Source organism: Ornithorhynchus anatinus, chromosome 14 (genome assembly GCF_004115215.2).
Source record: "Ornithorhynchus anatinus isolate Pmale09 chromosome 14, mOrnAna1.pri.v4, whole genome shotgun sequence".
Lineage (NCBI taxonomy): Eukaryota > Metazoa > Chordata > Mammalia > Monotremata > Ornithorhynchidae > Ornithorhynchus > Ornithorhynchus anatinus.
This window is the reverse complement of record NC_041741.1, coordinates 17500514-17527431: the sequence shown is the minus strand read 5'-3', so window position 1 is coordinate 17527431 and position 26918 is coordinate 17500514. Positions and strand designations below refer to the sequence as shown.

Below are 26918 nucleotides of genomic sequence, written 5' to 3'. Positions count from 1 at the left end.
ATGACAGTCACTTATTCCAGCAAAGTAGCAAATGCCACCTTCTTTGGATTTCACAGGTTACTCCTCAAGTGGAGAGGAAGTATCTACAAGCTACTGTACAGAGAATTTATTGCCTTTGCCATTCTTTACACAGCAATAAGTTTAATGTACAGGTACATTTCCTTCTTGCATGTCCCCTTAAATGGCCATCAAACATGATGTAAAGGTACAGTCTGAGCATCTTAGCCCCTGGGCTACCGGTTGACCTTGCATTATGTCACCTGCCCTTTTGCATGTTCCCTATCAGTGCCTTTTTCCTCTCAGAAGAAGCTCTTTTAATCCACTAAGACTAACCCTTATTAAAACATTACCGATATTCTAACCGTCAGAACCGAGAGGTTCTAATTAATGTCCACCGCACAATGGCGGGTGTTTTTTAAGTACCTATCGAGCTTCAAAAATGGCAACCAAGGGGGCCTGGAACAAAATGTCCCTGCACCTGCTAAACGATGGGGTTTTTTCGGCGGGGGGGGTGGAGGTGGGTGTCGGTTAAGCGCTTACTATGTGTCAAACTCCGTTCTAAGCGCCAGGGTAGGTATGAGTTAATTAGGTCAGACACAGCCCCTGTCCTGCTTGGGGCTCATGGTCTAAATTTTTTTGAATGACAAAGACAAACATTTCTGCCTCGGTAGCTATGGCATCTGGGAAGCAGCGTGGCTCAGTGGAAAGAGCCCGGGCTTGGGAGTCAGAGGTCATGGGTTCTAATCCCGGCTCCGCCGCTTGTCAGCTGTGTGACTTTGGGCAAGTCACTTCACTTCTCTGTACCTCAGTTACCTCATCTGTCAAATGGGGATTAAGACTGAGAGCCCCACGTGGGACAACCTGACACCTTGTATCCCCCCCCCCAGCTCCTAGAACAGTGCTTTGCACATAGTAAGTGCTTAATAAATGCCATCGTTATTATTATGACATCACTAGTTTGAAGTAGGCAGTTTTGAATGGGATTGATAATATGCTGCACTGCATCTCAGTGAGTCATACCGTTTTCCATCAAACGGCTTTTGTCTCTTTGATTAGTTGGATGGAATCTTTCCAAGGGAGCCAATTTTACAGTGTTTTAGCAGTGCAAAACTGCTAGTGAAGTCATGATACGTGCTCAGCCTAAATGTTCCTTTTGAGCATCATGATAGAATTCAGAGTTTAGGACGGAGTTTTTTGTTTACCAAATTAGCAGGGACCAAGGAATTAGCTTGCAGAGAGAACCAAACCATTCCTTGGGGAAGAACTGATCACCTTACTGAGTTTTTTACAAATTTAATCAAAGTTTTTTAAGCCTATAAACAAAGGTCTGTGCTGCGTATTCTATTTTCCCGGGAGAAAACTAGGATCCCAGTACTATCCACACTATTCAGGAGGTGAGAGGATTGACTACCGTAAAAGCTTATTCTACACCTTCTCCACTTAGGTCTTCATTTTCTTGCTACCCTCAGCAGGTCGAATTCTTCTCTTTCAGAGACTCAGAATGGAAACAAAAAGTTGCACACCCAGGGGAGCAGGGTTTTGTTTACTTACGACAATAGTCTTCAAAAATGTTAGGCGAAGAGAAAACTTTTCAAAAAACCCCAGACTTCCCAAGGTTCCTGGTAAAAGCCTGTCAACAGAGCTGTAAAAACAAGAGTTCAGGGTCTTTTCCCATTCTATTTTTTTTAATGGTATTTGTTAAGCATTTATTATGTATCAAGCATTATTCTACGCACCAGGGTCGATCCAAGTTATTCAGATTGGACAGGGTCCCTGTCCTGTTTGAGTCTGAATAGGAGGGAGAACAGGTTTTGAATCCTCAGTTAGTCAAACAGTGGTATTTATTGAGGGCTTACTGTCTGCAGGGCACTATACTAAACCTCATTTTACAGTTGAGGAAACTGAGGCGTAGAGAAGTTAAGTGACTTGCCCAAGGTCACACGGCAGGCAAGTGGCCAATCTGGGATCAGAACCTCTGACTCCCAGGACTGTGTTCTTTCCACTAAGCCGTGATGCTTCTACCCGCCCTCTGTTACTTAGCATTTTTAGCCTTTACAGAAATGCCAAGAACGAGCATGTTGATTAAGGAGAAAATGTCCTTGGCCAAATGTGAGATATAAATTGGGTTGTAGCTAAAGTATATTAAAAATGAATGTGACACATTAAATTATTCCAATTCTAATGCTTGCTGTCTTCTACTTCAGTACTTCTACTTTGTTCTACTTTGCTTTATTCTATTAAGATAAATGAGATTTACAAAGGGGAAGCAGGGTAGTCTACTGGTTAGAGCACGGGCCTGGGAGTCAGAAGGACCTGGGTTCTAATCTCAGCTCCGCCGCTTGTCCGCTGCGTGCCCTTGGGCAAGTCACTTCGCTTCTCCCGGCCTCCGTTCACTCATCTGTAGAATGGTTGTTGAGACTGTGAGTCCTATGTGAGGCAGAGACTGTGTCCAACATGATAATCTTGCATCTACCCCAGCGCTTAGTACAGTGCCTGGCGTATAGTAAGCACTTACCAAATACCACAGCTATTACTATTACCTCCCGAAACAGAGAGGGAATGATTCAGCCACGTGCCGAATCACATCTGAGAAAGACACACCAGTTGGAAACGGAAGAGTATACAGATTTCTTCTTTTTTAAAATCAAAAACGGCAATGCAGCGGAGCAATTCGCTCTTGCCGTATAGCGTGAGCACTCCAGACCTGCTTTATCGATCCGATTAAGGAGGGCAACCACACAGAGGTATAAAAGGACAAATGGTTTAATCTCAGTTCTCTAATTTATCATCCCTATATTTTAATGAGCAGTAATTCTTTCCGACTCTAACAGCTTCAACATCAGCAACGTTCAGCAGCTTTCCCGTCGGCTCAAGGAAGTCGCCTCTTCCTACTCCTGGCTGCCGCACTGAGATTACTTCTGCTTAATTGTCTGCACTTAATGTCACATGCAAAGAAGGTGCCGGAGTTCAGTGTCCTAAAAGGGCTGTGCATTTTATTTCTACTCCAGATTGTTCCTTACAGGAGCCCAAAAACGTTACTTTGAAAAATTATCAATTTACTGTGACAGATATGCTGAGCAAATCCCAGTAACCTTTGTGCTCGGTAAGTAGAGGTTCCATGCAGAATGATCCACCCAGCTGTCTCCTCCAGGATGACACAGACGACCGTGCATGGGAATGTTCCGATCGGAGAGGCATGCTGGAAAAGCGGTGGCTCGCGATAAAATCCCAGCCGCAAACAAGGGTGGCCTTCGAGACGGCTTCCCCTCCGTTAACCTAGAATGAGTTTGAAGCTTTATTAATTGGCGGTCGGAAACTTGAGCCTTCTATTCACTAACTTACCATTCTGTAGCCGCTAAGACCACCTAGCCGCCTAATCAAAGGGGCTCCACTTCTCCCCGGCACAACCTGAATATCGTTGGATCAGGGCCCCGGTTTAAAGAATGGGTAGAATTTCACTTCCGAAAAAGTTCCAATTAGGCCCCAGTGTGATACATTGAGCTTGCCCAAACCACTGCATCTTTTTTCATTCATTCATTCGATCAGTCAGTCAATCAATCGATCGATCGTACTTATTGAGTGCTTACTGTGTGCAGAGCACTTTATTCACCCCCACTTTTGTTCCGCAGGGTTTTACGTTACTCTGGTAGTCAACCGTTGGTGGAACCAGTTTGTGAACCTTCCCTGGCCAGACAGACTTATGTTCCTTATCTCCAGCAGTGTCCATGGAAGAGACGAATACGGACGTTTGCTTAGAAGGACGCTGATGCGTTATGTGAATTTAACTTCCTTGCTCATCTTTCGCTCGGTGAGCACGGCCGTATACAAGAGATTTCCAACGATGGACCACGTCGTAGAAGCGGGTACGGTGATTTTATTTCCCCGTCTATCTGCGCTGATCACCAAGGAGGGCTCGCACCTTCAGTTTACTAAACGAGTCAGTCAGACTATCGTATTTATTGAGTACTGAGTGCTTGGGAGAGTACGATACAACAACAAACGACCCATTCCTGCCCACAGCGAGCTCACGGTCTAGAAGATATAAATCCCCACTGCTCACCCTTCTCCGAGAAGCCGCACGACCTAGCGGATAGAGCCCGAGCCTGGGAGTCAGGAGGTCATGGGTTCCAATCCCGGCTCTGTCACTAGTCTGCTGTGTGCCCTTGGGCACTTCTCTGTGCCTCAGTTCCCTCATTTGTAAAATGGAGATGAAAACTCCATATGGCACAGGGACTGTGTCCAACCTAATAAGCCTGTGTCTATCCCAGCGATTAGAACAGTGCTCAACACATAGTAAGTTCTGAAGTAGTACCATATGAGAAGCAGCATGGCTCAGTGGAAAGAGCCCGGGCTTTGGAGTCAGAGGTCATGGGTTCGAATCCCGGCTCGGCCACTTGTCTGCTGTGTGACTGTGGGCAAGTCACTTAACTTCTCTGGGCCTCAGTTACCTCATCTGTAAAATGGGGATTAAGACTGTGAGCCCTACATGGGACAACCTGATTCACCTGTGTCTACCCCAGCGCTTAGAACAGTGCTCTGCACATAGTAAGCTCTTAACAAATACCAACATTAATTATGATTATTATTATTATCCATGTCCTGCCTCTCCGGGAGTCCTGAAGAGTCCAGCCTGTGAGAGCGCACGTTTGCCTACGGTTGGACAAAACTAGGAAAGACATGGGATGAGATCATTATGAGCATGGAGTTCCTGGAGGACATTAATCTGGCTTTGCCAGGAGTGACATTTCATATCTTTTTTTAAAAAAAAAATTATGATAATTGTGGCATTTGTTAAGAACCCACTATGTGCCACTCACCATACTGAGCACCAGGGTACACACAAGCTATTTATTGATTGCACAGCGCTGTACTAAGAGCATGGGAAAGTTCAGTATAACAACGAACAGACACCTTTTATTGTTGGTATTTGCCCCAGTGTAGAAATTAATCTACAGATGAAATAACCCAGAGTTTATCAAAAGGCATCCAAAGCAAAAAAAAGCAGCATAGTCCAGGAGAAAGAGCATGGGCCTGGAGTCAGAGAACCTGGGTTCTAATCTCAGCTCATCCACTTATCTTGGGCAAGTCACTTAACTTCTCTGTGCCTCAGTAACCTCATCTGCAAAATGGGGACTAACTCCTCCTGCCTCCAATTTAAGCCCTGTGGAAGAAAAACTTCACCGACTCTGCAGTTTGTTTAAAAAGAGTGTATCAGACAAGTTTATTACTAGTGTTTCTTCCAGCACTAATAAGGAGAGGCGGTTGAACGGCAGAGATTCCCCTGCTAATCAAGGTCAGTTTACTCGGTTTAGAGTAAACCAGAGCTTCCTTTTACACGGTAGAGCATCTAATTAAGTCATAGTACAAGACGGGATAAATAAACCGGCAACACCCCTTTGGCGGGGTTTTCTACCTTGTTCTCTAGGTGATTCAACCAACTCAACCCCACTAAAGGAGTAGCTTCGTCTTGTTCTCAGCTACTCCTGGAGAACAAAGTGAAGATGTGTCGTGAACTGGATTGACTCGGTAACCAGAGGCAGACCTAAGCTGAAACGGTTGAAAGAGAAGGGGACAGATGCATGACTTTAACCAGTATGCTTCCACAGCCCCATGTGGGAAAGGGACTGTGTCTGATCTGATTTTATCTTACTCCTGCCTCAGGGGCTAGTATAGTGTCTGGACTATAGTAAACTCTTAGGAAGAACCTTAAAAAGCTTTAAAAGTAGCCTACCAGCAGGGAATCTCTGTGGCGTCGTCTTGGAGGCAAGAGGAAATCGGGAGAGGTGGGAAGGAGTCGGTGAATTCAGCCAATCAATCATGTTATGGAGCACTTACTGTAGGCAGCGCACTGTATTAAGCGCTTGGAAGCGCTTAAGGCGTACACAGCCAAGTGCGTAGATGATGCAGGGGGAGGGAGTTTCAGTAGAGGGAGAGGTCGAGGGTAAGAGAGAGACAGGCAAGGGATAGTGAGCAGTTTTTTTTAATGGTATTTGTTAAGCGCTTACTCTGTGCCAATCTCTGTACTAAACGCTGGGGTAAAAGCAAGATAATCAGGTTGGACACAGTCCCTGCCCCCCATGGGGGTCACAGTCTTAATCCCCATTTTAGAGATAACGTAACCGAGGCCCAGAGAAGTGAAGTGACTTTCCCAAGGTCACACAACAGACATGTGGCGGAGGTTGCATTGGAGGAGCAAAGAAAGCAGGCTGGGTAATAGTGGGAGAGGACGGTTGGTAAGTAGCAGGGAGGACGCCGGTAGGGGTGTCTTAAATCTCACTTTTGATGGAGATTTCTCCTTAATCCCGGTAGAGGCTAGAAGCCTACCGTTCGAGGAGGCGCTTCAGAAATCAGAGGCCATCACAAACACAACGTTTTTCTGTCGACTCCTAAGACATCCCAAACCAGACGAGAATGTCCAGGAGATGGTCAGTCGAGTCTAGTCAGAACTAGAACTCGGAATTCCCTATCCACCATCCTGATCCATAACCCCTGAGGACGCCGTAGATAAATCCTAGGTCATTCTGCACGCTGGCGTCATTCGGCCCGAGAACTACTCCAGTTTGCGTTACCAGCATGGAAGAGTTCTGGGGCAGAGAGAGGCTCATTTTCTTCCCTCCATCCAGACCCAAATGGGAATGGGTCTGATGGTCTCCTGATTTTGCTTGTGCACACCATCGAGCCGGCGTGGCTCAGACCATCTGGTTTTTTCCTTCCAAAGACCCTAGGGTGGGATTAGCCGGAGCTCAACCCAAGAGGATGATGAGCAAGCTGCTGTCGCATTTGCTCTTTGCTTACAGACAGACTCAGGCTGCTGGGGAAGCGTCGCGAAGGAGCAGACGCACAAACCTCAAAAAGCAAACCTGGCTTTCTTTTCTCTTTTCTTTCTGAAGGGTATTTGCTAAGCTCTTACTATGTGTCAAGCACTGTTCTAAGCGCTGGGGAGATGCAAGTTAATCAGGTGATTTGTTAATTAATCAAGTTAAGCTTTTTCTAATAGCCGTTCAGCAGTCTCTACGGTTCGATTGCGAATTTGCCTCTTTATAGACAATTTTTCACATGTCCCAGCCTCACTGGTCTAAAAATAACTCTTTTTCTCAGGCCATTAGTTTGTGCCTGACTACCCTGGCATATTCCCAGCTAGGTTCCCAGCAGAAGGAAAGGGACATAGTTAGAACCCTCTGTCAGGATGCTGTGAGAGAGCTGAAGGAAAGGCCAGATTGTTCTGGAAGTCTCGCCTCCAGGTACCGAGCTCACCCTATCTCCCTCTCAGGCGCCTGGGACAGTGTTCTAGACACCCACTACTCTTGATGGATGGATGGATGGATTGATTGATCGATTAATTAACGTTAGAGCTGGAGCCTTTTTTTTGCTGTTCTATTAGTGGTTCTGCAGGGAACTGGTGCTAGTGGCTGGGAAGCAGCGTGGCCTAATGGAAAGAGCCCAGGCTGCGAGTCAGGAGTCCAGGGTCCCAACCCCAGCTCTGCCACTTGCCTGCTGTGTGATCTTGGACAAATCACTTAACTTTTCTGTGCCTCAGTCTCCTTCTCCGTAAAATGGGAATTAAATACGTGCTCTGTAACCGTCAAGCATTTAACAGAATTACTTGCCCTACCTTCAAAGCCTTACTGAAGGCACATCTCCTCCAAGAGAACTAAGCCCTCATTTTCTCTTTTCCCAATCCCTTCTTTGTCACCCTAATTTGCTCCCTTTATTCACCCCTCCCTCAGCCCCAGAGCACTTACGTGCTTATCCCTCTAGATCGTAAGCCTGTTGTGGACAGGAATTGTCTCTCTTTATTGCTGTACTGTATTTTCCAAGCACTTAATACAGTGCTCTGCACACAGAAAGCGCTTAATAAATACAATTGAATGAATATCCATAATTTATTTATATTAAAGTCTGTCTCCCCCTCTAGTCACAGGGAATGTGTCTTATATTGTTATATTGTACTCTCCCAAACTCTTAGTACAATGCTCTGCACATAGTAAGCACTCAATAAATACAATTTATTGTCTACAACCTGAATATCTTGTATCTACCCCAATGCTCAGTGCAGTGTAGGCACATAGTAAGTGCTTCACAAGTATCATAATTATCCATCTCCCTTCTGCTGCACCCTGACTTGCTCCCTTTATTCAACCCCCTCTCAGCCCCACAGTACTTATATGCCTATCTGTAATTTATTTATTTATATTAATGTCGGCCTCCCCCTCTAGACTGTGAGCTCACTGTGGGCAGGAATGTGGCTTATTGTTATATTGTATTCTCCCAAGCGCTTAGTACAGTTCTCTGCACACAGTAAGTGCTCAATAAATACTATTGAATGAATGAATGAATCTTTGTAGGCAGGGAATATGTTTGTTATATTATTATATTGTACTCTCCCGAGTACTTAGTACAGTGCTCTGCACATGGTAAACGCTCAATAAATATGACTGAATGAATTATCAGTTGTTAGATCACAAGCATGTCTCCTTATGCAAAAAGCAAAATAATTCACAGAACCGATGTAATTTATAGGAAAAGTCCAAGTGGTGACAGAGTAATTGAACTACTTTCTTTTTTCAATAGGTTTCATGACAGCAGATGAGAGAAAATTATTCGATCACCTTAAGTCTCCCCATCTGAAATACTGGGTCCCATTCATCTGGTTTGGAAACCTGGCTTCCAAAGCTCGGAAGGAAGGTCGAATCCGAGATAGCGTCGATCTACAATCCCTGATGACTGTGAGTACTTAATCCGGCTACTGCCAAACGCTCTTATCCGGGGAGCAGATGAGAGGGATAAAAGTGTTACCTTTGCTAAATTTAGTTGGTAATCCCGCTTGGTGAGATTACTTAGTAGTATAATTTTATATGATTGTTAATGGAAAATGTAGACTGGGATGGTGTAGGGGAAACTTGGCTAATTTAGACAATAGATGGGAAGGTTCTTGGCAAGGAATTCACATGCCATGGAAGCGGCATGGCCTAGTGGATGGATCACAGTGGATGGATGGGCCTAGGAGTCAGAGGGACCTGGGTTCTAATCCCGGTTCTGCCACTTGCCTGCGATGGGATCCTTGGCAAGTCACTTTATTCATTCAATCGTACCTACTGAGCGCTTACTGTGTGCAGAGCACTGTACTAAGCATTTGGAAAGTACAATTCGGCAACAAATGGAGACAATCCTTACCTTACGAGCTCACAGTCCAGAAGAGGGGAGACAGACAACAAAACAAAACAAAGCAAATGGACAGGCATCAGTAGCATCAATGTAAATAAATAGAATATAGATATATATACATCATTAATAAAATAAAAAGAACAATAAATACATACATATATACACAGGTGCTGTGGGGCAGGGGAGGTAGAGCAGAGGGAGGGAGTAGGGGTGATGGGGAGGGGAGGAGGAGAGAGGAAAAGGGGGGGCTCAGTCTGGGAAGTCTTCCTAGAGGAGGTGAGCTTTCAGACTTTGAAGGGGGAAGTGTGATAGTTTGACAGATGTGAGGAGGCAGGGCATTCCAGGCCAGAGGTAGGACGTGGGCCGGGGTCGACGGCGGGACAGGTGAGAACGGGGCCCACTGAAGAGGTTTCACTTCTCTGTGCCTCCGTCAATCATCTGTGAAATGGAGATTAAGCCTGTGAACCCTTTGTGGGACAGGGACCGTGGCCAACCTTTTTATCTTGTATCTACCCCAGTGCTTTACAAATATTAGAAAACGCTTTACGAATATCTATGGCAGGGAAAGTGTCCACCGGTTCTGCTACAGTGTACTCTCCCAAGTGCTTAGTACAATGCTGTGCACACAGTAAATGCTCAGTAACTACGATGGATTGATTGACTGATGTGATGTAGAGGCTTTCATCCCCAGCTAAGCTTGCCCTCTGCCAGAAATCCAAACTCTGGCTCTTGAGGGGGCCTACGTTGTTTTTGTTGAACGTGAGATATTTGGGACACCAACGCAAGCTTGAACCCCTCTCCCATCTTTCTTGGTGCACCGTCTTGCAAGGTGGGCAAGGGGAGAGGAGTGAGGAGTGTGCTATGTCCATTCATTCATTCAATCGTATTTATTGAGCGCTTACTGTGTGCAGAGCACTGTACTAAGCTCTTGGGAGGGTACAGTATGACAATAAACAGACACATTACCCTAGAGGTCTAGAGGGGGAGACAGACATGAATATAAATAAGTAAATGACAGATAGGGACATAAGTGCTGTGGGGCTGGGAAGGGGGATGACGAAGGGAGCAAGTCAGGGCGACGCAGAAGGGAGTGGGAGAAGAGGAAAGGAGGGATTAGTCAGGGAAGGCCCCTTGGAGGAGACGGGCCTTCAATAAGGCCTTGAATTGGGGAAGAGTAATTGTCTGTCATATCTGAGGAGGGAAGGAGTTCCAGGCCACAGACAGGACACCGTCAAGGGGTCGTCGAACAGATAGACGAGATCGAGGTACTCTGAGGAGGTTGGCATTAGAGGAGTCAAGTGTGTGGGCTGGGTTGGAGTAGGAGAGTAGCAAGGTGAGGTAGGAGGGGGCGAGGTGATTGAGTCCACCTCTGTGGATATCCATATGACAAAGCCTAGAATTCAGGGGGGCCGACAGGAAGACAAACCCTAGAATTCAGGGGGACTGATAGCAAGAACATTCTAAGCATGGAATCCCAAGCATTTAAAGAGTGTAAAGGGCTGCTGAGGGCTGATCAGCTTTCCAGGAGGAATGTCTCAATTTTGGTACGTGTTTGTCCACTTATCTGTGGAGAGCTCCAAAAAAATCCAGGACTACCCCAGCAAAAGCAAGATGTATTGCCACCTGCTTGTAAACTATTTATGACTCTTTGAAATTAAAATGAGCAGCTCATAGAGATCATATATTCAGCAGTATTTTGCCCACCAGTGACAGCTCCTAGATGCACCTTGCCACTGTTGACCCGTATGGCCTATCCCATCTCCAACCACCACTACAAAATTCAGAAAATGGAGTGTTTGCACGAAGAAATATTGGTCGAGAACACTAATTGTTCCCCAGAAAGCCTCTCCGTCCCCCAGTCTCCACTTACTGACATCCCAGTATATTCAGAAAGCAGCAATCAGATCAATCAATGGTAATTTAATGCCGAATTGTTATTTCCAAGCGCTTAGTATAGTGCTCTGAACACAGAAAGTGCTCAATAAATACGAATGAATGAATTAATATTTTCAAGTACTTATTGTGAGCAGTATCTATTTAACTTGTCTATTTATTATCTATTTATTTATCTATTATATTAATGTCTGTCTCCCCCTCTAGACTGTGAGCTCGCTATGGGTAGAAATGTGTCTGTTTGTTATATTGTACTCTCCTGAGCCCTTAGTACAGTGTTCTGCGCACAGTAAGTGCTCACTAAATACGATTGAATGAATGAATGAAGCAGAGCACTGTACTGTGCGCTTGGGAGAGGATCAATCAATTAGTGGCCTTTATTGAGCACTTATTGGGTGCCGAAAACTGTACTAAACACTCAGGAGAGTATGACTGAGCTGGCCGACGTTCTCTGCCCACGACGAGCTCACAGTCTATCCGACGGCTGGAACTCCTTGAACAAAGCTGACCGGGATAAACCAAGTAAATTTGGGGAACAAAGGATTTGGGGTTTGCCCAACCTCCTACTATTTTCCACCTAATGGAGACTGTACAAATTTGGAATGAGATCTGATCTAGACGTGAACCGTCACCTGAGGAAGAGTCTGAGGATGTGGTAATGGCCAACCCCGCCTGAAAAGCCAGAAGCGAATACCTGTTCAGGTGGTGATCTCACTATAATTTATTTATTGATTTCTATTAATGTCTGTCTTCCCGTCCAAACAATAAGCTCACTCTGGGCAGGGAATGTATCTGTTTATTGTCATAACGTACTCTTCCAAGAGCTCAGTACAGTGCTCAGCACACAGTGAGCACTCTGCCACCTATCTCCAGTGTAATCTTGGGTAAGTCACTTCACTTCTCTGTGCCTCAGTTTCCTCATCCGTAAATGGGGATTCAATAGCCATTCTACGTCCTACTTAGACCGTGAGCCCCCGTGGGACGGGGACTGTGTCCAACCTGATTGTCTTGTATCTACTCCAGTGTTTAGTACGGTGTTCGGCCCAAGTAAGTTCTGAACAAATATCACAATTTTCATCGTTATCATTAGAGAAATGACCCCCAGTGTCAACCCATTCTATACGTCTTCACCACCCAGAAATACGGTAGGGATTTCAAAATGTCACTTACTTCTTTATTTCTGGATTAGGAAATGAACCGGTTCCGATCCTGGTGCAGCCTGTTGTTCGGTTACGACTGGGTGGGGATTCCTCTGGTCTACACCCAGGTACGGAATGACTTCCAATCTGCGTCCCGGCTTGATCCGGTAGGCCGGCTATCCGATCTTCCTGAATTCTCCCTCTATTCCAGGTTGTCACTCTGGCCGTCTACACCTTCTTCTTTGCATGCCTGATTGGACGCCAGTTTCTGGATCCCAGCAAAGGTTATGCCGGGCATGACCTGGATCTTTACATTCCAATCTTCACCCTCCTCCAGTTCTTCTTCTATGCGGGATGGCTCAAGGTATCTGACAGTCTCATTCATTCATTCATAATAAAAATCATATTTATTGAGAGCTCACTGTGTGCAGAGCACTATACTAAGCGCTTGGGAGAGTACAGTGTAACAACAAACGCATTCCTGCCCACAACAGTCTCACAGTCTACAGGGGGAGACAGACATTAATAAAAATAAATATTCATTTCATCTTTTTTTATGGTATTTGTTAAGTACTCACTATGTCCAGGCACTGTGCTAAGCAATGGGGTAGATCCGACCTAATCGGGTTGCACACCATCCGTGTCCCATATGGGGCTCACAGTCTAAGTAGGAGCAAGAACAGATGAGGGAACTGAGGCACAGAGAAGAGAAGTGACTTGCCCACTGTCACACAGCAGACAAGTGTAGGAGTCAGGATGAAAACTCCAGTCCTTCTGACTCCCAGGTGCTAATAATAATAATTATGACATTTGTTAAGCACTTACTATGTGTCAGGCACCGTACTAAGCTCTGGGATGGATGCGAGCAAATCGGGTTGGACACAGTCCCTGTCCCACGTGCGGCTCACAGTCTCAATCCCCATTTGACAGATAAGGGAACTGAGGCACTTAACTAAGCACTTGGGAGAGTACAGTATAACGGAGTTGTAGGTGCGGCAGAACGAGGACTTTACAGTCTGGAGAGTCATAGCCTAAAGATAGTCCTCAATAATTCCTTCTGGGTTAGAAACTCCCCCAAATGTTAAAAATCATTAGTAGCTATGAACCTAAGTGTTGTGGGGCTGAGGGTGGGGTGAAATTAGGGTGCCAAATCTAAGTACGGTGAAAGGTTAGACTGAATTAAGCTAAATAGAGTCATTCTGAAATCTACCTATGGATTTTTCAGTTCAGGAAGATTTTTCCAGAGGAGGTAGATGAAGTCTTACAAATGAAACACTTCAGAAGTGAAAGAACTGCCAGTAAGGTAGCCGGTGATTTGAGGAGATCCCTGGATGATCTGAGGAGATTTTGCCATCTCTAATTTGAAGGTCCTAAGATTTCATTTCCCAAGTTCCTAATGGATCCTGAAAAGCACAGCTTGGACTTTCACTAAAGAAACTGGAAGATGTGAAGATAAGTTAGATAATCCATCTGGTGTGCATGCTACCTCACGTGCCTATTTTTCTTTCCCTACAGTTCCACCTAAGTAGCTAAACCACCAAAGCAGCACTCCGAATTTGCCTTATCCAGGTCGTTCAGACCCAGACATTTACTTTCATTTTAACTGGCCCTACATTTCAGATGAAGAGGTTTGTTGTCTGAAATAGTCCAATTATGAAGGCCTTAAATTAATGCTACACCACATGAATCCAGATAATCTACACGCCTAAACCCTAAGTAATGTCGGAGAGGTGCCAGAAAGCCAGAGTGACTATCCTGCCCCTTCTGATCTCTGTTTGGCCTCAGTGCAAGTCTTCCCAGGGTTGATGAAGATGATGGCATTTTTCACAAACGTCAACTTTGTGCCAAGAACTGCACTAAGCACTGGGGTAGATACAATATCATCTCGTTGGTAACGGTTCCTGTTCCACATGAGACTCACGGTCTAAGGAGGAGGGAAACTATGAGGAAACTGAGGGACAGAGAGGTGAAGTGACTTAGCCACGGTCACAAGGCAGGGAAGCGGCAGAGCCGGGGTTAGAACCCGGGTCCTCTGATTCCTAGGCCCGTTCTCTTTCCGCTAGGCCACGCTGCTTCTCACGCGTTGATTCATTTGTCTGTTTGTGTTTCAACTCCAGGTAGCCGAGCAACTAATCAATCCATTTGGTGAAGACGATGATGATTTTGAAACAAACTGGTGCATCGACAGAAATTTACAGGTCAGTAGCCTTGGGTCCTCTCCTCTCCTGCACAAAAAAATTGCAACAAGTGGTTGAAATTATGCTTGGTCTAATAAGAAACAAGTCTGGTCTTTGGAGCGCCCATATCTCTTGGCTGGTGTTTAGCTGTCCATCTTGGAAGGAGGCAGTGACAGAACCAAGTACCTGCCAATCGTTTGTCAGGATCTAATAAGGGTGTGAAGAAGGCTGGATCAAGAATCCCCAGCATTACGGATCGACTGAGAGACAGTGGTCAGGGTCGCACCTGGAGAGTTTCCAGTACTCTACCAGTCTTGACTATGGGAGCCAATGTCCATGCCATTCCTAGCTCGGGCAGTGGCTAGCGAGCGGCAGGCCACCTGCTACAAATTAAAACTCACCTGTGCTGGGCAGCAGCGGCACAGGAGAGGTCGGGGGCGGAGACCCGAGTTTACCGCACGGAAGGAGGCAATGGAAAACCACTCCTGTATTTTGACCAAGAATGATTGCTGACGGAGGTGGGGCGTTCAGGGAGAGATGTGTCCATGGCGTGGCTACGGGTTGGAGACGACTCGACCGCATAAGACAAGACGAGAGAGAGAGAGTGGAGGGTAGTGAGGGCTTGGCCCTTAACTAAGCACATCGTTTTGTTGAGAGTAACACTGGGTATGATCCGCTGGGAATTGACAGTGATGTATCTTGGCCATTTTCCACAGCGAGCTGTCAGCTCTCAGAACAACAGCGGAGGGTGGGTTCTGAGGGAGAGGAAGCGGAGGAGGGGAAAAGAAGAAAAGAAGGAAGGCAAAAAATTGAGAACGGGAGAGAAACGTGGGCTGGGAGGATATAAGCTGCTTTGGCTGGCAAACCTTCTTAGCCATAAATGGAAAGAAGTGGCAACATCAGACAGCATGGCCTAGTGGATAGAACCCGGGCTTCGGAGTCAGAAGGGCCTGAGTTCTAATCCCGGTTCCGCCACTTGTCCTCTGTGTGACTTTGGTCAAGTCACTTCACTTTTCTGGGCCTTAGTTTCCTCACCTGTAAAATGGAGGTTGAGACTGTGAGGCCCACACGGGACAGGGACTGCGTGTGAACCCACTGTACCAAGCACTTGGAAAGTACAATTCAGCAACAAATAGAGACGATTCCTGCCCACAGTGGATTCACATGAGATGAGAAATGAATAGGGAAAGGCCTCCTGAGAGAGATGTGATTTCAAGAAGGGCTTTGAAGCTGGGAGAGGGGTGATCTGTCAGACATGAAGTGGGAGGAAGTTCCAGGTGAGGGGAAGTCGGCAACAGGAGAGTCGAGAAGCACTTGGAAGAGTACAATACAAGAACGGTCTCCTGACTTCCCCCCCAGGCCCACGCTCTTTCCACTAGACCGTGCTGCTTCCAGGGTCGATTCTCCACTCTTGTGGGTGGCAGGGATTCTTCCTCCCAGCAAGGAATTTGTGGTAGGGATGGAGCAAGGGGGAAAAGCACCCCCTTTCCCTTCACTCTCCCCCCACCGCACCCCCTGGCCTCAATAATGAGGGCCTTGAGACCCCGGGTCTTCACCCCAGAACCCCAGCTCCATCAGCTAGGCCCTTCCATTCACTCTTCAACCGCTTTGTCGCCAGAGATTCATAATTACAATCATAATGATAATTATGATACTCGTTAAGCGCTTATTGTTGCCAAGGAGTAGATAAAAGTTAATCCGGGTGGCAACAATCCCTGTCCCACACAGCATTCACCGTCTTCACCCCCATTTTGGGGATGAGGTAACCGAGGCCCTGAGAAGTGAACTGATTTGCCCAAGGTCGCACAGCAGACATCCCTTTAGACTGTGAGCTCGTTGTGGGCATGGATTGTCACTCTTTATCGTTGTATTGCACTTTCCCAAGAGCTTAGTACAGTGCTCCACACACAGTAAGCGCTTAATAAATCCAAGTGAACGAACGCATGAATGAATGTGGAGGAGTGGGTTTAGAACCCAGGTCCTTCCGACTGCCCAGGCCCGCGCTTTCTCCGCTAAGCCAAGACGCTTCTCTCCTTCTAATCCGTGACGATGATCTTAGGTCTCCCTCCTGGCCGTGGACGAAATGCACATGAACTTGCCCAAGATGAGAAAGGACATCTACTGGGATGACTCGGCGGCCCAACCGCCGTACACGCTAGCCGCTGCCGACTACTGCATTCCCTCCTTCCTCGGATCCACCATTCAGATGGGGTAAACGGCTTTTTCCTAGAATTACAGAGGGTGCCTGGTCTGACCGTCCTCACCCCCGACCCGCGTCTTACAGTCCCTCCCGGAGGCCATTTTCTCAAACCGACAGCATCGTTCACGGCCCACCTCGCGGCCGGCTATGAAGTCCGGGTTTGGAAAGGGAAGGAAATGAGACTCTTATTTGGGATTTTGGGGTAGAAATAGTCATTGTATTTATTAAACACTGTACTAAGCGCTGGGGAAGTGTACAAGGATGGAAATCAGTCACGGTCCCTGGTTCTCGAGGGGTATGCGATCCAAGAATATAAAGCCAATTGTAACTTAGAGGAAAGACCCCGGGCTTGGGAGTCAGAGGTCGTGAGTTCTAATCCCGGCTCCGCCACTTGTCAGCTGTGTGACTTTGGGCAAGTCACTTCACTTCGGTTACCTCATCTGTAAAATGGGCATTGACTGCGAGCCCCACAGGGGCCAAACTGATTTCCTTGTATCCACCCCAGCTCTTAGAACAGTGCTTGGCACACAGTAAGCGCTTAACAAATACCGTCATTATTATTTTTACTTTCCGCTTCACACTGAGCAGATTCTGATACTAGGTTTGGGAATATGATCAGTAAAACTGCAATTGTAGTACCGGAGGAGAACTTGGCAAAGAGACAACCTGAGATCATTTGGAGCCCTGTTTTTACTTTTTTTTTTTAATGGTATTTGTGAAGGGCTTACTCTGGCCCAGGCACTGTACTAGGCGCTGGAGTAGATACGAGCTAATCAGGTTGGACACAGTCCCTGTCCCCCATGGGGCTCACACTCTTAACTCCCATTTGCAGATGAGGTCACTGAAGCAGAGAGAAGTGAAGTGCCTTGCCCAAGGTCACACGGCAGGCAAGTGGTGGAGCTGGAATTAGAACCCAGGTCCTCTGATTCCCAGGCCCGTATTCTATCCACTAGGTCAGCTGCTTCTCCCTCCGTGCCTTACCGGCATCAAGATAATTGGCCTCTTGCTGTTTTTTCTGGACCATTTCAGATTAATCTGTTCATTTTGCTGTGTTTTAGGTTAGCCATGGCGACATGGAATGGTTTCAATCAGAGTTGTACGTGCCGTTTAAATTAAAGCATTTTTTTAATTCGCCTAACTATGGGGCCGGTACTCGCCAAGACAAAAAAGCTTACCAGAAACAAAAGAAACAAGAAACGTTAAAACGAAAAGCAAGAAAGCATTTAGACACTCTAGAGCATCTTCTAATGCTTGCATTCAATAACCTGCAGTTTACCGGGAGAAATACAGGGCTTTAAATTTGAGTTGATACCGAAACGCGAAAAGCTCTAGCCATCGCTGTTGCTAGAGTGACCAAAGACCGTTCTTCATATACGGGACCCAAATGCCTGTGATGTCATTTGCGTTAGCTGAGCACACAGCGGCAAATAATGACATCACGCGTGCCATTTGGGGGAAGTCTCAGCGTTTCTCTGCAAGGACCCCTGACCTCCCACTTGTCCAGAGCTCTCCTGTCCTCCCCGCAGGTCCCCATGAACATGAGTACCATTTCCAAGACATGGAACTTGGCAGCTGAACAATAATAATAATAACAGTGACATTTATTAAACATTTGTTAACCAAGTGCCAGGCCCTGTATTAAGTTCTGGGGTGGATACAGGCAAATCGGATTGGACACAGTCCCTGTCCCAAGTGGGGCTCAAAGTCTAAATCCCCATTTAGCAGATGAGGTAACTGCGGCACAGAGGAAGTGAAATGACTTGCCCAAGGTCATACAACGGACAAGCAGCGGAGCCAGGATTAGAACCCAGATCCTTCTTACTCTCAAGTCCGTGCTCTATCCGCCAAGCCCCGGAAAGGCCGGATGCCTCCTTGTAAAAATAATGAACACAATCCACTCGAAAATAAGGCCACCTGGTATCAAACCAAACTGACAGCCATTAGTTAAATGGCCGTGCTTATTCCTAATAATGGTACTTGTTAAGTACTTACTAGGTGACAAGCACTGTTCTAAGCACTTGGTTTGATACAAGTTAATCAGGTTGGACACAGTCCCTGTCCCACTTGGATCTCACCCTCTTAATCCCCATCTCACAGACGAGGTAACTGGGGCCCAGAGAAATTGAGTGACTTGCCCAAGGTCACGCAGCAGACGCGTGGTGGGGCCGGGACTAGAACCCAGGTCCTCCTGACCCCCAGGCCCGTGCTCTATCCACTAAGCCACGCTGCTTTAGAGAGCTATTTTTTGGGACTCATTTAAACCGCCCTCAAGTGCGTATTTTAAAAGTAGGGGTTTAGCAGGCAACTTGGAGAATTTCAGCTCTCTGAGGAAAATAAGCCATGAAATTAGCCCTGATGGCACTCTTAAACATGAAAAGGAGGGCAAAATAGTCAAGACAGTAAGAACTCCCAAATCAATCTTCAGAGCCTTCCCAGGAAATCAGTGTTCCTGCAGTGCATCATTAACTACTTTCCGGAGCTCTGCACCAGCTGCTCTGGGAAACATGTCCCTTGAGCTCTTTTCTTTTCTAAACAGGAACCTCCTGTGAGATCTCTCTGCCTGAAGCCCGACTCCAGCTCTCCTGGAGTTCAGTTGCTTTGAATTCAAGCTTCCATTCCTCTTTAGAAGGCGCCCTTTCCTTTTGCCTTCGGTTGCAATTCAAACGGTTATGCGTAAACAGCCGTTTTGATCTGTGGCCAACAGAAGGGGAAATTATTTTGGAGGTAAAATTTGGAAGTTCCTCCATCTGACGGCAGAGGAGTTTTAGTCTGCAGTTGCTGTTTTAAAGCGGGAAAATAGGAGCATTTGCACTGTTTCATCCCTAAGATATCTTTCAGTAGCAAAATAATAATAATAATAATAATAATGTTGGTATTTGTTAAGCGCTTACTATGTGCAGAGCACTGTTCTAAGCACTGGGGTAGACACAGGGGAATCAGGTTGTCCCACGTGGGGCTCACGGTCTTAATCCCCATTTTACAGATGAGGTAACTGAGGCCCAGAGAAGTGAAGTGACTTGCCCACAGTCACACAGCTGACAAGTGGCAGAGGCGGGATTCGAACCCATGACCTCTGACTCCAAAGCCCGTGCTCTTTCCACTGAGCCACAATGCCTTTTTACACATTGCATTACTAACTACATGAATAGGCACATGAATATATGCACTTTAAATGCATAATATATTGGGACTGCATCCTTATAAAAATGTTAGCAAGATCATCTCAGATATAATAATAATAATAATATTGGTATTTGTTAAGCACTTACTATGTGCAGAGCACTGTTCTAAGAGCTGGGGGATACAAGGTGATCAGGTTGTCCCACGTGGGGCTCACAGTTAATCCCCATTTTACAGATGAGGTAACTGAGGCACAGAGAAGTTAAGTGACTTGCCCACAGTCACACAGCTGACAAGTGGCAGAGCCGGGATTAGAACCCTCGACCTCTAACTCCCAAGCCTGGGCTCTTTCCATTGAGCCATGCTGCTTCCCTATATAATATAATAAATATATAATAGATATATATAATAGATATAATATATCTATATGCTATATAGATATACATATCTATATAGAGAGATATATAATAGATATAATAAATGTATATTATGTTTATGAAGCAATAACTTCTTCGAATATGACAGTAATTGTTTTTAGATTGATCTGTTTTACTAAAATAATTTCAACCCATTAAAGCTGATCCGCCCAGTTTTTGAGCCTATTATTCTAACTAGCATAATTTTTCCAGGGAATATATCACCCTCTTCTTCCCTGTGGTATTGAAACACAGATTAAGAAAAAAATCCCTTCAATTCTGAGTCATTAGCTTCGGGACGGATAGATAAATGCCTCAATTCTTGGGTTTCACCCTGGTTTTGAATTTTTTTTTTTCCCCTTCTTTCCACTTTCACCTTCAGAGTGAACTGGATTTTTAAGTTTATATTTTTAATCATTTTACTCAGGGATTTACCTAAATCCATCAAATACACCTATTGTGGCCCAAGATCACTTTTTTCACATTTGATGAAAGTTATATTCCTCAACTGTATTCTCCGTTCCCAGAGGATCCACAAATAGATAAAAAGAGCTTAAAATGAATTGTTTGCCGCTTCAGTCCAGGCTGCTGCAGGATAATGCACTGGAGGAAGAAGCCGTGCAGGCTAATAGAAAGAGTACGGTTTCTAATCCCGGTTCTGTCACTTGTCTGCTGGGTGACCTTGGACAAGTCACTTAACTTTTCTTTGCCACAGCCTCCTCATCTGTAAAATAGGGACAAAATGCCTGTTCTCACTTTTCCACTGGCTGTGAGCCCCAAGTGGGAAAGGGACTGTGTTCGACCGGATTACCTGGTCTCTACCTCAGTGCTTAGAGCAGTGCTTGACACTTAGCAAGTGCTTAACAAATACCACGGTTACTATTATTCAGCAGGATAGAAGGCGGAATTTTGGAAAAGGAGGGATTAAAGCACAATTCCTTCTTAATTTCACCGATTCTAAAAATAAAACAGAATTCATTTTGCATAATTAACATCCCTCTGCCAATGTAGAAATGCTCCTCAGGGGGTCATTTTCACTGATACAGTCTCCAGTAGTTTTGCCATCACGCCCAAGAAAACCATCCTCTTACGATTTGCAAAGTCCTCGGAAAATTTCAGCGTAAACGTGAGCAAATATTTTATATTTGATTTCGTTCATTCAATCGTATTTATTGAGCGCTTACTGTGTGCGAAGCCTGAGAAAGTCCACTAGAACGACAGACGGACACATTCTCTGCCCGCAGTGAGCTCACGGTCTAGAGGGGGAGACAGACATTAATCTACACGAGGAAATAAATTACAAATTTAAGATTGCAAATTTAATTATTCATTCAATAAAATGTGGCTCCTCACATCCAGCCCCCCGCCCCGCCCTGGCTGCCTAGCCCCGGCAACATTCACTCACTCATTCTGTTGCATTTATTAAGCGCTTACGGTGTGCCGAGCACTGTACTGGGTGCTTAACATCCACCGAGCTGGGTGGTGGAGGCAAATGGCAGGACAGGGGACAGGGTCTGCTCAGGGAGCAACACCAGAAACTCCTATTCCCTGCCCCTTGGGCCAGTTCTAACCATGATGATGATGATGTTGGTATTTGTTAAGCGCTTCCTATGTGCTGAGCACTGTTCTAAGTGCTGGGGTAGATACAGGGTAATCAGGTTGTCCCACAGGGGGCTCACAGACATTCATTCATTCATTCATTCAATAGTATTTATTGAGCGCTTACTGTGTGCAGAGCACTGTACTAAGCGCTTGGAATGGACAAATCGGTAACAGATAGAGACAGTCTTAATCCCCATTTTACAGATGAGGGAACTGAGGCCCAGAGAAGTGAAGTGACTTGCCCAAAGTCACGCAGCTGGCAAGTGGCGGAGCGGGGATTAGAACCCAAGACCTCTGACTCCCAAGCCCAGGCTTTTTCCATTAAGCCAACGCTCTTCTCTAACGTTTGTGGGGGGCGCGGGGGGCCGGGGGCAGCAGCTACCATTAATAATACCTATGGTATCTGTTAAGCGCTTATTATACACCAAGCACTGTTCTAAGCACCGAGGTCGATACAAGGTAATCGGGTTGTCCTGCATGGGGCTTAGAGTCCCCGTTTCACAGAGATGAGGCACAGAGAAGTTAAGTAGCTTGCCCAAGGTCACGGAGTAGACAAGGGGCGGGGCCAGGATTAAAACCTGTGGCCTTCTGACTCCCAGGCCCCCGTTCCGACTCCTAGGCCGTGCTGCTTCTACTGAGAAGCAGCTTGGCTCAGTGGAAAGAGCCCGGGCTTGGGAGTCAGAGGTCATGGGTTCGAATCCCGGCTCTGCCACCTGGCAGCTGTGTGACTGTGGGCAAGTCACTTCACTTCTCTGGGCCTCAGCTACCTCATCTGTAAAATGGGGATTAAGGCTGTGAGCCTCACGTGGGACAACCTGATGACCCTGTATCTACCCCAGCGCTTGGAACGGTGCTCTGCCCATAGTTAGCACTTACCAAATACCAATATTGTTATTATTATATTGTCGCTATCACCGAGGAAGAGGTGCTCTCCCTTCTCCTCTTCTTGGTGGGTGGCCGACCCCACCGCTACGTCCACCCCCACTCCCACGGCTGAGGGATTCTGTCTCCCCCGCCCCCCTCACAGATGGAAAAGGGACCTTCAATTCATTCATTCGTTCAATTGTATTTAGTGAGCACTTACTGGGTGCAGAGCACTGTACTAAGTGTTCAGGAGGGTACGGTACAACCACAGACACCTTCTCTGCCCACAACAAGCTTTGCAGCATTATCTCTAAGTGAGAGGGCTCTGTTTATCTGCCCCGTGGCCATTAGAGAAGTAGCATATAGTAGAGGATAGAGCCCGGGCCTGGGAGTCAGAAGGCCATGGGTTCCAATCCCCGCTCCGCCACTTGTCCTGCTGGTTCACCTTGGGCAAGTCACGTCTCTCCTCTGGGCCTCAGTCTCCTCATCGATAAAATGCGGATTGAGACTGTGAGCCCCACGTGGGACAGGGACTGCGCCCAACTTGATTTGCTTGCATCCGCCCCAGAACTTAGTACAGCGCCTGGCACGTGGTGAACACTTAACACATCCCATTATCTTTATCATTATCAGCCCCCAGATGCAAGACCGTCCTATTTAAAGTGGGGCATCTGGTCCCCGGCAGGCTCCGATCAGTAATCCCCCAGCCATCCTGGAGCAAACACGACCTCCTTCTGTAAATAGAAAGTGTGGGCCTGACCTGGGGCCGGATGAAAACCGCGCCGTCCTTGGCTCCTCCGATTTCCTAACCCGTTGAATTCCCTTGGAGTGTGACCTGACTCACCGGATCACGGTTTTCAGTCAGTCCCGAGTCCGTGCTCTTGTGGGGCAAAGTAACAGGATCCGTTCCGAAGGAGCAGCCCATAGCAAACCCACACCGGGGCCTCTGGATGGCAGCCGTCTTACCGCCATACCACCAGAGCCCTCTGTAAGAAGACCCCTTGGAATAGTTTTTTTTTTTTCCCATGGTATCTGTTAAGCGCTTACGATGTGCCCGGCACCACACTAAGCCCTGGGATAAATACAACCTAATGAGATTGGACAGAGTCCACGTCCCACGTGAGGCTCACAGTCTTAATCCCCGTTCGACAGAGAAGGAAACTGTGGCAGAGAGAAGTGAAGTGACTTGCCCGAGGTCACACAGCAGTCAAGTGGCCGTTAAGACTAAGATCCCCTTTTCCTCACCTCCCCCTCTCCCCCACCTCGCCCCGACTCGCTCCCGTTGCTCTACCCGCCACCCCACGGCACTTGTGTTCTAATCCCCACTCCGCCGCTTGTCGGCTGTGTGACTCTGGGCAAGTCACGACTTCTATAACAACTCTCTATAATTCTATTTATTTTATACGAATGCCCGTTTTACTTGTTCTGATGTGGATGTATATCTCTAATTCTATTTATTTATATTGATGCTACTGATGCTTGTTTAGGTGTTTTGATGTCTGTCTTGCCCCTTCTAAACTGTGAGCCCGTTGTGGGCCAGGATTGTCTCTCTTTCTTAGTACAGTGCTCTGCACACAGTAAGGGCTCAATAAATATGAATGAATGAATGAATGAATCATCATCATCATCATCATCAATGGTGCAGAACCGTGTACTGAGTGCCAGTGAGCCCTAGTGGGATCTGATTATCCTGTAACTGCCCCAGCACTTAGTACAGCACTTTGCACATAGTAAGCGCTTAACAAACACCATTTTTATTATTAACATTATTGATAAGAAGAAGAAATACATTCTTCTGGCAGAAGAAAAAGCTCTCTTACAGAAACTTTGCCAAGGGTTTGGGGTTTCTTCTATCTCCCCTGGTGAAGGAAACCCAGAGGAAGGCCCTGGGTTGCCATGGAAAAGTTGAAAGGGAGGGACCCATTTTTCTCATTATAACTATTAAGGGCTTGGCCTCCTTAATAGAGAAGCATCATCGTATAGATAGAGCACGGGCCTGGGAGTCAGAAGGTCATGGGTTCTAATCCCGGCTGCACCACTTGTCTGCTGTGTGACCTCGGGCGAGTCACTTCCCTTCTCTGTGCCTCAGTTCCCTCACCTGTAAAATGGGGATTGAGACTGTGAGCCTCACATGGGTCAGGGACTGTGTCCAACTCGATTTGTTTGTATCCAACCCAGCGCTTAATACACTGCCTGGCACATGGTAAGCACTGAATAGTAATAATAATGATGATGATGATGGTGTTTGTTAAGCGCTTACTATGTGCCAAGCACTGTTCTAAGAGCTGGGGTAGATACAAGGTAATCAGGTTGTCCCTCGTGGGGTTCACAGTCTTAATCCCCATTTTACAGTTGAGGTAACTGAGGCACAGAGAAGTTGTCACTCGCCCAAAGTCACACAACTGACAAGCGGCGGAGCGGGGATTAGAACCCATGACCTCCGAGTCCCAAGCCCGTGCTCTTTCCGCTGAGCCACACTGCTTCTCTCTAAGCCACACTGCTTCTCAAATAAGAAATGAGAAAAGAATAAGAAAATACCATCATTCCTCCAGCCGACACTGTCTCCACTGAAAAGCTCAAACCATAGGGGGGAAATCCCTGCCTTCTCAGTGTGGAATGGGCAATCGATCTGCCCGTGGGCCTGTTCCACCCTCCTCGTCACACTGTCGTGTTGTTGTGCGTTTCAGACTGTCTGGGGCCGACCTGACCCACGGCGAGGAATGGCTTTGGGATGACGAGAAGCACGGCCAACGGCGTTCGGTCATCAGACGTGTCAAGCGCTTCTTGAGCGTCCACGAGAACCCCTCCAGCCCGGTGAGGCGGGCCTACGGAAGGCAAGCCAGCGACAGCTCCACGTTTTTCCCCACGAGCGACCTCAGACACATCAGCGGCCTGCTCGAAGTCCCCCCGAGAAGCCAGTACCGGACGTCCTTGGCCCGGAAGAAGCCGGGGCTGGCGGAGGGCAGCCCCCGTCTGCACTCGAGCGTGGGCGAACTGTCCACCCTCCGAGAACTGAGCAGGACCAGCACCGTGCTGAGCCTCAGCCCCCCGTCTAGCGTGAGCGCCTCCCCCACAAAAATGATGCAGGTCCCAGAAGTACTGGTCACTTCTGCTGAAGGCCCGGACCCCGGCATGTCCGGCCACCAGCCCGCCGACCCCAAGTCGCCCCTTTCGGACTGTGTGTCTGGAGAAAACTGGCAGAGCGGACCCGACGGATGTCTTCCAGAGTTGCTCCTTATGGAACAGCCTACGACTCCCGCGAGAGCCAGCCCCGAAACCGGCTCAATAAAAGCGGAGGATGAAAACCTCCAATTCGTCTCTGAGGGGGACCCCCAGGAGGACCCCAGATACCTGAAAAGATGGAGTCTCCCGGAATTCCTGGAGTCCAGCCAGACCACCATCGCCGGACCAAGCGTGGATCCCGAACCCCTCCTGCTCCTCGACCCGGAAAATACCTCCCAGAGCAGCAGAATTAACTTTGTCGCTGCCCCCACGGGCCCTCCGGATGTGTGTTATTTACTGGAACGCCTGGATGCGAAAGAAACGGACATCATAGAGTTTAATCCCGAGCAAACTGAAGACCGTCGGTTGGGACCGAGCAAATCATCTGGAATTTGGTTCTAGAACATACAGAACCTTCTCGAAAGGAACTCCGTGGGGTCTGGGAGGTCTGGAACTCGGCTGGGTTCTCCCCAAGCTGTGGAACTTGGAAAATCACCTCTCCGTTTAGTGTGACAACTGGAACTTGGAGTGTGGGAGGAGGGCGGGGGGGGAGAAACCACATTTTCAATCCAAGATTTCTGAGAGCTGAGGAAACAATCGTACGTCCACACCCCGTCACCTACCCCTTCATTGGAATTGTTTCCAGGAGGGTGATTCAGGCTGCAGTGTCAAACCTTTCAACCAAATCCAATTTCTGGTGTGAATTAGAAGCCAGGGACTTTCCTTTCCTCAAAGCCCTTGGATTTCATTTTCCCTATTGTTCGCCCAAGAAACCAGAAGCTGATCTAACCACCATCGTCCAGCCCGATGAATCCTCCAGTGCGGAGGGTCCCCATAATCTTTCAGGGGAAGATGTATGGGGGGGGGCCCTCTCAAGCTAGCCCTGAACCTCCCTGAATCATTCTAACCAGTCTAGATAGTCTGGACAGACAAGTCAAGGGTGTCAGCTTCCTGTTCACCCTCCGCTACTGCTCTCCCTCAGTGCTCTCGACTCTTGAACAGCTTTCTGGACTCTGCTGGGTCTGAAAAGCCTTTGAGGGCATGGGGATCTCCTCCCCTAGTGAACCTAGAGAAGCAACGTCGCCTAGTGGATAGAGCATGGGCCTGGGAGTCAGAAGGA

At 47.2% G+C, this 26918-nt stretch overlaps 1 protein-coding gene across 1 annotated transcript; it reads left to right on the top strand.

Moving 5' to 3' along the window:
* BEST3 (bestrophin 3) lies at positions 1-26918 on the top strand. Its single transcript, XM_029078509.2, has 9 exons — positions 1-152; positions 3009-3103; positions 3630-3863; positions 8572-8726; positions 12248-12325; positions 12409-12561; positions 14315-14395; positions 16434-16585; positions 25264-26918. The coding sequence occupies exons 1-9, from the start codon at positions 1-3 to the stop codon at positions 26198-26200; spliced, it is 2037 nt and encodes a 678-aa protein (XP_028934342.1). The 3' UTR covers positions 26201-26918.

Coding starts and splice junctions, on each gene's coding strand:
- BEST3 (XM_029078509.2), top strand. CDS start 1: ATGACAGTCACTTATTCCAGCAAAGTAGCAAATGCCACCTTCTTTGGA. Junction 8,727..12,247: donor ATCTACAATCCCTGATGACT/GTGAGTACTTAA, acceptor TTTCTGGATTAG/GAAATGAACCGGTTCCGATC. Junction 12,562..14,314: donor TCTATGCGGGATGGCTCAAG/GTATCTGACAGT, acceptor TTTCAACTCCAG/GTAGCCGAGCAACTAATCAA.